Source organism: Ambystoma mexicanum, chromosome 8 (assembly GCF_040938575.1).
Source record: "Ambystoma mexicanum isolate Mex_15411 chromosome 8, UKY_AmexF1_1, whole genome shotgun sequence".
NCBI classification, from domain to species: domain Eukaryota; kingdom Metazoa; phylum Chordata; class Amphibia; order Caudata; family Ambystomatidae; genus Ambystoma; species Ambystoma mexicanum.
In genome coordinates this window covers 1,479,875,050-1,479,887,608 of record NC_090929.1, presented here as the reverse complement: position 1 = coordinate 1,479,887,608, position 12,559 = coordinate 1,479,875,050, and the positions used below count along the sequence as shown (strand labels likewise).

At 41.7% G+C, this 12,559-nt stretch overlaps 1 protein-coding gene across 1 annotated transcript; it reads right to left on the bottom strand.

Annotated features, from left to right (window-relative positions):
- Positions 1-10,743: 10,743 nt before the first annotated feature.
- Positions 10,744-11,660, bottom strand: LOC138473796 (tubulin beta-4B chain). The gene has a single exon (XM_069612209.1). It carries the CDS (start codon positions 11,221-11,223, stop codon positions 10,744-10,746), a length of 480 nt encoding a protein of 159 aa, XP_069468310.1. The 5' UTR covers positions 11,224-11,660.
- Positions 11,661-12,559: the final 899 nt, after the last annotated feature.

The window sequence follows — 12,559 nt, the reverse complement described above, 5'->3', positions numbered from 1 at the left end:
TGTTGATCCAGTATCAACTCCTGTCGGGGGTAGTTGTCAGGCAGAATTCAGTTTCATTAAGCCAGGTTTCAGCTAAATGTCACTTTTTGTTCCCAGTTTTCTACATTCAAATCAAACTGACAATTTTTACATATACATTAAATAATTACTTCCTTCAAGTTATTTCAGAATATAGTTTTAGATTGTATCCACCTCTTAGCAAGTCTTTCCTTGGTCTGGTTTTGTTTCATTTGTTCAGTTTTACACAAAAGTCTGGTGGTTTTAATACGCCGGCTTTCTGATAGTGGTGAGTACTGGTAATGCAACCATTTTTGGGATTAAGAAAATGAATTCCCCACCAGAAGGTTGTATCTTTGGAGTGGTCTCGTGCCAACTGCGCAGTTCTCCTATTCTGGCGTGAATGTGGGGATGAGCGATAGCTCATCCCCACATCCACCCAGTCTATTGATTTAGTTTGTTCTGGGAGAGAATAATGGGCGGCGACAGCTCATCCCCACATCTACCCAGTCTATTGATTCAACATGGGTCAAAACCCATGACAAGTGCTTACTGTACATGGTAAGACCTTATTCTCTCTTTCTTTCTCACCTGAATCTTCTGCTGAAGAACCAAGCATACTATGGAAGGTTCTAAAAAAGATTGCATTTCAGGAATCAGTGCTTTAACTCCAGCACTTACCATTCTTCAAATGTCAATGTGATCCGAGGCACGTGCCGTGTTTGCATAAGGTCTTGAGTTTCACCTCCTTCCTATGAGAGATGTGTTTTGTTTAATGTGATGCACAGCTCCATGGCGCACACAGCACAATCATTTCTGACAAGAATGGCAAAAATGTAACAACATTATTCAAGTTCCAAGAGTTCCAGTGGATAGTCTGTCTTGAGTGTTGTCTGTGTAACTAAGCAGTGATTCAGACACTAGTTTGTTCAGTAATGCCAGGGTTAACTCGATGTGAACTAATCTGTGTTTGCGTTACTCCTCATTATTGTCATGCAGGTTGCCATTGCAAGAAGACTGCTGGGAAAAACGTTCCCAAGAGGAGGAAAGAGCTTCCCAGAGGTCCTGTTGCTAAGCATGGCTACACTGAAGGATCCCCATCTTTAGGACGCTGGCAAATCTTGAGTCGTTCAAGTCTCCAAAGAATAGCAGTACTGCTGCAAACTGCAGGGATGGTTTTAAAGGTTCATTTTCATCTGTAATGCCACCAGGGGGTTAATGTGAACTTCATGGAGATGAACTCTGACGGGCTGTTTTACCTGAAGCAGCTGCTTTCATAAATAGTGAGCTGCCCACTTGAACTGTAACACCTTTATGCTCGTTTCCTCTCCCACCCATTGTCTGATGATGTTTGCCAGGGTTGAGAGTCCGGGGTTATTATGGATCCCACTACATTTGCTATTGCTGATGTTTCTGGCTGCATGACTGCATGTTGCAATGTTCTTGTGGGCATGACAGCATACTGGGGGATTGCTGTGGAATGGCAGCACAATGTTGTGACATCCGATTAGTCTTTCTGGAATTTACAATGCAATACAGTGTAAATGTTGCTCCAGTGTTTGGTTAACTTGTTTAGTCTGGCCATTAGATTGGGGATGAAAACCAGAATGAAGGACCAAACACGCTATATACGGCTACTCAAACATAAAAATACACTGGGTGTCTCATTGGAAATTATCTATCTGTGGAATTCAAAAGAGATGAACAGTCTCAAACAAACACCCACACGTATGCCAGTAGCATTAGGAAGCGACGCCAACAATATAAAAACGGCCACTTTAAAAACAAGCACTGGCAATGCCAACAGTTTTGGCATGTGTATAGGTTTTAGGTATTTGCCAGGCACTGCTATTAGATGCTTTGTAGTCGCACCGTTTTGCACCTGCTACCATAAATGGCAAGTTAAAAACCACTACGGAATTGCCTGGCAAATGCCTTTTCTTGCCCACACAAAAGCCAAAACTGTTGGCATTTCCTATGCATGTTTATTTTTATGCTCCACTCTATCATGTGCTCTTGCAGGGTGTCAGATATACACTACATAACGCTCGGAAGATGGCCTGCAGAGAGGAGTATGACTTGCCAAAATATGATTCAGCCATGAGACATCTACACCTACTGAACACAAGTCTGTGTCAGCTTTGATGTGCTCCACCAAGACAGTACAGCTCTGCACGGCCATCCACCTGTTGATCTGCTAGTGTGTTAATACACAGACAGACAAACATACACAACACAAATACACGTTCATATTGGTGGGTAGCAACAATGGGTACTTTCAATGAAAACGGTGCAAATATGAAGATTCTTATCAGAAATAAAACCTCTTTTTTAGGAAAAGGAAGTCTCAAGGGTTTTTTTGGGATGTGGCAGAGTTTAAGGGTGGATTTATTTTATTTTATTAGTAGCTTCCACATGAAACGAACTTCAGAGCACTCTAACATGAGCATTCCACAATACTAGAAATGATCTGTCTTTTTTAAAAAAAAACATAATGTACGTGTTACAAAAGAAAATAGGATTCTTCATATTGAAATGTCCTTTATTCCTGTAATGGAGCTGTCGGGGCTGTAGCCTGCCGGTATACTGTCCTTTGATTGCGGGACTTTTCATCACAGGGTTTTTTACCGCGAATTTATTTTCGAAAAAAAAACTAGGTTTTTTTTTGGGGGGGGTTAAAAAATTTAAAAAATTTGTGTAAGGGAATAAAAAAATAAATAAAGTGAACGGGTGGTTTGGGGGGGCAACCCCCCCCAAAAAAAAATGGATTGTTTTTTTGTCGAAAACAAATTCGCAGTAAAAAACCCTGCAATGAAAAGTCCCGCAATTAAATAACGGAGAACCAGACCAGCCTGCCTACACCATACTCTACACAAAGTTACAAGGAGGCACAGTCCTGGTGGACACAGGGTGACTTCTTATGTAATAGGCAGATAAGGGAATTCCAATGGAACAATAGCTTCTATGACATGCATATCAAGCAAAATCAGAGCCGATGGTGGCATCAGGAAAGCCAAGCCGCTTCCGGCTCTGAATTAGTTTAGATAACGTTGTAAATATTTGGAGCGTTAGTAAAACTAACTCACAGTCGCCGCCAGCTTCGGGGATCCCAATGCCACTGCTGGCTCTGAATTAGTTTCACTAATGTTGCAAATATTTGGAACGTTAGTAAAATGAAATCAGAGCTGGGGGCGACATCAGGAATCCCAATGCCGCTGCTTGCTCTGAATTAGTTTTACTAACATTGAAAATATGTGCCGGCGGCCGGTTAGCAACATTAATCCGCCCCCGGCACACATTTCTAACGGTAGTAAAACAGATTCTATGCCGGTGGTGGCTTCGAAAAAGCCAAGCCACCGCCGAAATTCAATTAATTGCACCAACATTGCAAATATGTGCTGGCGGCGGCATGATGTTGTTAAGCTGCCGCTGGCACAGATTTGCAACATTAATTTAAAAAACATACAAATTCACATACTTGTCCTTGCTTGGAATATAGAAACAAAATGCTTCTTTCTAGAACCAAACACACAGTGCACATCCAATCACGTCACTAAATGCACAGCCAATCAGGTGCTCCTTACATCAAAAACACTAACCAATCCCCCACAAGTCACTAGATGTACATTTTCAGTGCCATTTTAAACCAAAACATACTATTACACTACCGTGTTTATTTTTTAATAAAAAACAATGTAAAAAGTGTAACATAACTTAGCTGCAAAAATATATATTTTGACCCATCAATCAAGTAAAAATGACTTTTGGAAGTAAAATGGCTGACAAATTCACCACACAGTAGAAATTCAGCCAGAGTGCAAAGAGAGGTGTATGTGGTTGGAGGGAAAATGGGTGGGAATGGGAGGAAAAACCTACAGATTTCACTTAGCAGAGCGCGTTAAATGGGTGGGACACATGACCAAACTACAGAAATCCATCCTCATATGTAAAGCTGCATTGAAAAGCATCACAAACCTACATTCAAAGCCCCTATTTCAAGCTCTCATGTCAAAGCTCGTATTTTAATCACAATAGTTTTGGCTTCATAGGTAGCGCTTTCAGCACCACCTAATAGCCAAAACTAAAAATGTGTATCCCTTTGAAGACTCTGTAAATGTATATGTTGTAAAAATGTATATTCTGGAAAGACGAGCATGTCAGGGTTAAAAAAATGGTAGCATACAGAATTATTCAAGCTGGAACATAATTGGTTTCTGTATACTGGTAATATACTGGGGTTATCAACTTGGAGTATACTGGAATTGTCAAACTGGGCATATACTGTGTTTGGATAAACAAGTAAAATGTAGTAAATTGGTCAATATAGGAATATACTACACCTCAGCAAACTGGGAATATGAAGCTGGTGTACATTATGGGGTGAAATATGGCCCCTGGTTGCCAGAAATAAAGAAGCCAGATTGATTTGTAAATGCTGATTAGAATATAAGGCCAGCACAGAAATGGTGATGTCAGACATGAGGCCCATTGAACCGAAAACATACCTAAAATATAAAGGAAAAGAAAGACATGCGGCTGATAATGTCATTTTACTCAATCCATGGAGAGGTGCACTCTTACTTAAAGAGACAGCAGTGCGTACATTATCTTCAATGGAATACCAGATGGTTCTCCAGTCATTGACATTTAACTCAAGCTCCTTGCATGTACAAGAAATAAAAGAATTTCATTTTCATTTTTTCCTCATTCAAATGACAGTATGCAGAGAAAAGTGCTCACTAGACTTTCAGAGTTGTACATGATTTTATGATATAACTGCCCTTTTCTTATGGACAATCCAGAAGTGAGACACATGTATTTTGAAACTGTCAAATTAAAGAAACATAGTACATATGGACAAGGCCCAGGTGCCTTATAAAATGTCATGTATAATGCATTTGTGTGTGAGTTTAAAAGGCCATTGCTTGCAGGGTACACAAGCAGGTCATTTCGCCAAAGATGAAACCTAACCTCTAAGACCTTTCCTCTGCTGCCCTGAAGCAAGGGGCCAGGTTGTCAACTATCAATCAGGGCCATTGCTCAAAAATATAGAAATAAATACACTTCTTAGATGTAAACCACGGTAAAAACAGATAAGGCCATGCCTGTTCTTTCAGCAGAAGTTACCTTGAGGTCACAATTCCCATAAAATGTCCATTAGAGTTACTATCAGGGCCTCACAGGCCTTGAAGGAGGAGGCAGACACAAACATGAGCCAGCCTCTGTCTAGTAATATGCCTGAGGGTAAATGCAACTTAAAGAGAACAAAGGAAAAGACTGCAGTTGAATTAATAGGAAACTACATATTATTGCATAAAAGGGGCAGCGTATACACCACTGCAGTCATTCCAGACTTTTATTAAATGTGACAGTCACCCCCTTTGAACCATGCTAAAACGAATTTTTGTGTGATAAACATAATTAAAGGTATTGATGAAAATTTAATTTGGGCTTTTCCTTGATTCCGAGAGATTTGAAAGTTGGCGTGAGGGTGAAGGAAATAATTAACATGTTAACTATGAAGTGGCATATTTTTCACCGATACGGCTCTTGAGTAAATGGAAAAAAAAACTTAGCTCTGCAGTGGAAGGGCGTGCCGACTTCAGATTAGCATCATCTGATTTGCCTTAAAATATAGTCCTTAAAAATACATGCATACATGTAAAGATGTGAAAAATTAGGGTACTTGACATGTTGATAGATTTTTAGATTATTTAATGTGACGAGCATACATGTCAAAGTGGGATGATGAAGTTTTCTCCCACAGCTGTCCTGTCTCCCTCCCTCATTCTCCGTGTCCTATTAGCACACAGGTGAGAGGTGGGTAGAGAAAATCAACCAATCCCTTTTCCTGGGAATCATGACAAGTTTGTGATTAAATTTGCCCTATACGTAGATCAGTTTGCATTAGAACTGTTTTTTCCACTTATTCTGGAAGACTACCTGCTGTTGTACTCTTGTGAGAAACATCCCAGCAGAGAGCCCTAAACCTTGCATTGGAGACAGGAACCAGGAGACATAGAAGCTGACTGGCACCCCTTTAAGGATTCAGAGGAGACAATCCATGGCTGACACCCTTGCTGTCCCAGCGGTGCCCTGCTGTTCCCTGATGCCCATTCCAAGACCTCTCCTGTAAGTAAAACTATCCCGAAAGCCATAGATTGTGTAGGCCCTACAATGTTCAAGCATTTTATTCGTTATTTCTCCATAGCAAAATATCCTGGCTGATTGTGTAGATCCTTAGCATATTTAATTAAAGTAAATCATTGAATTCCCCAATCGAAATCACAGGATGGGTCTTGTTGGCATTTGAAACCAAAAAGTTCTTCCCAGTGTATTTTGAGCCAGTATAGACATAAAGATTTGCCAAAAGAGTTAATCCCAAAGCCCTGTTTTCACGTGAGTGTGCAGGGTGCAAAATGAAATTCCCCATTGATCCACTTCAGTTTAAATCAGAAGTGTGAAACATGGTAGGGCCTTTGCATGTGCAGGGTGCACAACAAAATTGCCCCTTTGATCCCACTGTGCTCTGACCAGTACCACAAAGCACTGCATGTTCTTTTTAGGTGTGGCAAAATGAATTTCCCATTGTTTTTCTTTCTCTCATATTGCATCTGTGATTACAATCCCCAAAACGATTTCCCATTGTGTTCCCACTCTCTGCCACTGGCCTTCAATTCAGAGGGGTCAGATCTAATTTCTGTTTGGAGGGTGTGGGTTGCTGGGAGAAAAGTATCATAACCAAATCAGAAATCATTGTGTCTCTTGAATTGTTCTTTTCCTGTATTGATGGGGGATTTAAAAGGAAATAATTGTGACTGCATATCTCATTGTTATCTCTGTGTTGCTGCCTTTACGTGCGTCATTTTTGATCTTGTGTTGCCACAGCACTGGTGGCTGATGTTAGTCTCTTCCAAAAAGTTGGTTCAAATAAATTCATAAATCTATATTCTTCATACACACCGACCTGGTTCTTAGTCCATTGTGGCACTGGGTACTTGTTGGCATGGGTACGAGACGGGTTGGAGGCCTTACCAAACCGAACCAAATCAAAATCATAGTGATGTATTGTGCGCCACATTCATTGGGGAGAAAGGAACTCCCTGAGTTTAGTGCAACCATGTAATAAACTGCGACAACATTCTGATTTTCAAACTGGGCATACACTGTGTTTTGCTGACTGGACACATCTGAGCATACTACAATTATACTGTGGTTCACGTTAGACAAAGCTGTGCTTTCTAACTGGAATCTTTTCTAGGACTGTTAGTTTGAGATATGATGGGAATGTGCAAACCAGGCATATACTAGTATTGAAGGATGTTTGTATCTGGGACTTCTTCTCTGGCACGCATTGCTGGTTGTTGCATCAGGACATTGACTAGATTTGCTTTGATCTTCGGGCAAGTAAAACAAATAGGATTTGCACCAGTGTTAGAGCTGGTTCAGTGATCATATCTGTGCTTGTGTTAGTTCCAGGGCCAACACTTGGTCAAATGTTGTCATTGCACCAGGGCTAACATCAGGTATACTCAGTGGTGGAAATGACCATTTTCAGTAGCCATCTTTTTGTGCTGCACCTACGTCTGATGGTAACACCAGCGGACATCATTAAGCCAGTGCTTCCACCAGTGTAAACCCTGACATTGCACTAATGTGAAAATCAGCCAAGTGTAGTTATCTCACTGACACTATTACAAGCGCAAATCTGCGTACTGCTAATTATTTTTATTTATTTATTACATTTGTTACTCGCCCAGACCCTTAGGTATCACGGCGAGGTTACAGACAGCTTGAAGATACATACATTACATCGGCTGGAATGGCAACAGTTATATTGGCAAACAATACAAAAAATAAAGTAGAGGACAGATTTTCATAACACACAAGTATAAATATAGGGGAAGACATATTTACAGAATGTTGTGATGGCTGTGTTATCAATATTGGTTAAATATCCAAGTTTTCAGCAGTTTTTTGAACCCCTTGAGGGTTTCCTCATTTTTGATGGAGAGCGGAAGAGAGTTCCAGTGTTTGGGGGCTAAATGTTGGAAGCTGGCACCCCCTGCTCCAGTCTTTTTGTAGTGAGGTATTGCCAATAGTAAGTGGTTATTAGATCTTAGGGACTTAGTACTTGTTTTTTTAGTTATAACATGGTTTATATAGATGGGAGCATTTACAAGGAAGCATTTAAAGGTGATGCACAATGTTTTGAATAAAACTCTGGCTTTGATGGGAAGCCAGTGGTTCTCTCTTCTGGTTATAGATATGTGATCAGATTTTCTTATTCCAAGGGCAGCTCTTAGGGCTTTGTTTTGTATCATCTGCAATTTATTGAGGTTGATGGTCGAGGTACCTAGTAATAGAATGTTGCTATAATCAAGTCTTGATAAGATCAAGGCCCTGGCTAGAATGATGCTGCTACAGTTCAAAGCCCATGACAAATTGTATCTCTTAAGTTTCAAGAGAAAAGATTTGTGACTATCCAACTCTGACCTGTCTGTTCTTGGAGACGAGACTGTCGGGGACAAGCTGGGCTTGGGAATCCAGCCCATGAGATCCAGTATCCCACTATGTCCCTGCAGCCTTTTCTCCACAGTTAGTGAAGGGACATTTCACGAAATGTATTGTGGCGTTTTTAGTGGTAGTGCAGGGTCAGGGAGTAGGGAACAATGCTTGATGGATGGAGACTTTGGGTGCGGGTGAAGGCGTGTAAGGAGGGCTTTCCCCACATAACATATTCATTCCACAAAAAAGCACTGAAATGTGCCGTGTTGGAAAAGGCATTAATCTCGAGATCCAGCCAACAGCAAACAGTACCTAGGCGCAGAGTCTTTACTGCAGTGTCAATGGCATACTGTAGCTTTACTGCAATTTCAGGCCCTTTTTCCTCATGGGCAGGGGTCGATCTGGCCTATAGTGAACTCTGGAGATTTCCCATTAGGACACTGAACCCGGGGCCTCTTTTGTGTGGTATTACCAAATGTTACCATGGTTGGGCTTGCTGAAAATGTATAATATGCGGCCACTTTGAACATTATTTCCAGGGCCTCTCTTGGTTCCCAGTCCACCCCTGCCCATGGGGAGGATTGCCTTTCCTTCTTTCTGTCAGCAAAAGGTAAAATCTTCTGGGAGAGGGCAGTCAAAGCTGGCAATGATGCTTAACTGAATGCAAAGGAAACTAGCCAAAAACATGCTAACAGGTTAACAGACACTGGGCCTGAATTTCAAAGTGTTTTTCAATGCGAGTTTCCCATTAAAAAGCCCTTTTGTAAATCAGGTCGACTGTGAATTATGCGTGAAGTGATTGCAATGGAAACTTGTAATAATGTGCTACAGGGATACACTGGAATCCATCCATGATGTGCCAGTTGCGGAGAATGTAAACTGAAAATTAAATGCTAAATGGATGTAGATACCACAGACAAAATTGTCCTAATTAAGGAGAATGTAAACTGGCAATGCTGTGTTATAGCCGAGTTTAAATATACACAAATAAAAATCGAAGAGAATAGCATTTATTTATCAAAACATTTGCCAACTTGTATTGGAATTGCCACTTTTACTATTTGGTATGTCTGTGAGACCACCCCTAATATGAAGGGCTGACTTTGAAAACATTTTTAATCTACACCATACTGGCTTCAAGCTCGTTCATATGACCCAGGTCAGTTCTTAGTGGTGAAGCTGCTATATGTTTTCACACTATACACATCTTAATAACATATCTTTTCATAATGACTAATTCAGAACAAACATTTATACCCAGAAATGTTGCACTTTATACTAACATGTTTATGAATGTGGCTTTTGGAGTGGGATCTTCCATATATGTAAACCCTCTGACCTTGAGACAGCTATGTCATCTTCAGCTTGTAGTGAGTTTTCAGAGCTACTGGTCCACTGATGTCTTTGCAAATGTGTCATTCTTTTCTGTCCGGCTGTTGGACGTCTAAGGGGTGACCTCCAAGTTGTATAGGCAGTCGCATCGCTCAAAGTTTGGTGCTACTCATACAAGTCTTGCTGAGGGCCCCCCATGCCCAGCATCAAATCAAGGTTTGTCTGGCCTACAATGCCCCCCAACCGGCAAAATCAGCTCCTCAGCCCAGAATTACCTCCACATCCCTCTTTCTCATCCCATTACTGGGATGAGGAAGAGTGGGATTAGGAATAATGAAGATTAAAAGGTAACACAGCCAGCAATCACATAAGCAGCAATTACATCCACGGCCCTCTACCTCATCGCAGTACTTGTGTATGAGACAATGTGCCTCATACACAGTATGGGGACGAGGAAGAGTAGGGCTAGGAGTAATGAAGATCACCAATAAGTAAATCAGGCATTAAACACAAGCACACCATTACCTCCACATGCCTCTTCTTTGTCCCAGTACTTACCTATGAGGCACCTTACCTCATAGGTAACTACTGGGATGAAGATGAGTGATTAGGAGTAATAAAGACTACAGGAAGGTAAGCCAGGCATTACATCCACATCCCTCTGCCTCATCCCAGTACTTGTGTATGAGCCAATGTGCCTCATTCACACGTACTGTGACGAGGAAGAGTAGGACAAGGAGTAATGAAGATTACTTTAAGTTATCAGAGCATTCACCAAACACTCAAATACATACACCCAGGCACTCATACATTTACATGTGCATCCTTTCACCATACACTCACACACGGACAGCCAGGCAGCCACCCATACATCATGCACTCACTCGCTCATTCACATATACACACTTAGTACTCCTCACGGATTTTTCTGATTAGAAGAGTACCCATTCCAGAGCCAGTACCACCTCCCAACGAGTGGGTGAGCTGAAATCCTTGAAGGCAATCGCAGCTCTCTGCTTCTTTCCTTACTACATCCAATACTGAGTCCACAAGTTCAGCACCTTCTGTATAGTGTCCCTTTGCCCAGTTGTTACCAACACCACTCTGACCGAAGACAAAGTTATCTGGCCTGAAGATCTGACCAAAAGGCCCCGATCGCACAGAGTCCATAGTTCCTGGTTCAAGATCCACCAAAACCGCACAGGGTACATATTTTCCACCTGTAGCCTCGTTGTAGTAGACATTCATTATTTCCAGTTGAAGATCACTGTCGCCATGGTATGTACCGGTGGGATCAATGCCATGTTCATCGCTTATCACTTCCCAGAACTTAGCTCCAATCTGGTTGCCGCACTGGCCGGCCTGCAGGTGGACAATTTCCCTCATATTCTTGTTTCGTGTGTATTATCTTCGCCAGATAATCAGACCAAACAATGTCAAAACTGCTGTGTGTGACATTCCTCCACGTGGGTTGAAAATGTCTGCTACTGTCATTGGTAACAGCACGGCCATCCAAGAGCTATTCAAACGCATTTCTGAGCAGTTCACTGCTATGTTCCGACGAAAGGCCTTTTTGCATTGGTATACAGGGGAGGGTATGGATGAAATGGAGTTCACAGAAGCCGAGAGCAACATGAATGATCTTGTGTCGTAGTATCAACAATATCAGGATGCTACTGCTGAGGAGGAAGGAGAGTTTGAGGAGGAGGCAGAAGAGGAAGTTGCATAAAACTAACATGTCTGTAAATTTGGTTGTAAGATGTTTATTTGTTAACGAGAACCTGTTTCATTGCATTGTTCGTTTGTTGCCCTGCTCCTTGTGTTCCGCATTCGGTTTCATTTCCAATGCTGTACAGACCTGCACCACAATAAAAAAGAATTTTTCATTAAAAAAAAATAAAAAAACATATACACACTTAGATGCATGCACACACATTTACAATGCATTTTCCTACTTTTGAATCCGTTGATCCAGGACAGGGAAATAGTATCTTTTTGTAATAAATCTGCCTTCATAAAGACATTATTTCCATTACAGGACCATTTACTATACACGGAAATAATTTCTTTATGAAGGCAGAAGGACTTTCCAAAGAAACTATTTCTTGTTGACATCATAGGGACCCAACCCCCCCCCCCCGTGACATGGAGGCCTCCAACCTGGAAGGCTCCATGTTATGGGGCGAGGGAGGGGGGTTATGAAATCAAAAAGAAATTGTTTTTTTGGAAAGTCCTTCTGCCTTCCAAAAAAATGATTTCCTTTACAGGACCACATCGGAAATAAAGAGGGTCATTCCGAGTTTGGCGTAAGGGATTAACGGCGCCGTTAAGGATGCCGGTGCCGTTAACCACTTACCGCAGCCCTTAGCGGGAGCCGCTAAGGGACCAGGGAGCTAATAAAGGGCCCGTTATTAACGGGCCCTTTATTAGCTCCTTCCCCATTCCCATTGAGCCCTTTGGTGGCTCGAATGGTAATGGGGATGGGGATTTTGAATGGGGACTTACCGGGTCCTCCAAGGTTGGAATGACCCGGGAAGTCCCATTCAAGGAACCCGCACCCGGATACGAGTTTGGAGGCAGCCATGGCGCTAATAGCACCATGGCTACCTCCAAACTCGTAATGACCCCCTTAGAGTGGGAAGTAAATAGTGAAGAAAATGGAGAAAAGTGGAGCGACTTGGAGAGGGGTGTAGGAAATGGAGGAGTTAAATAACTGCAAAAA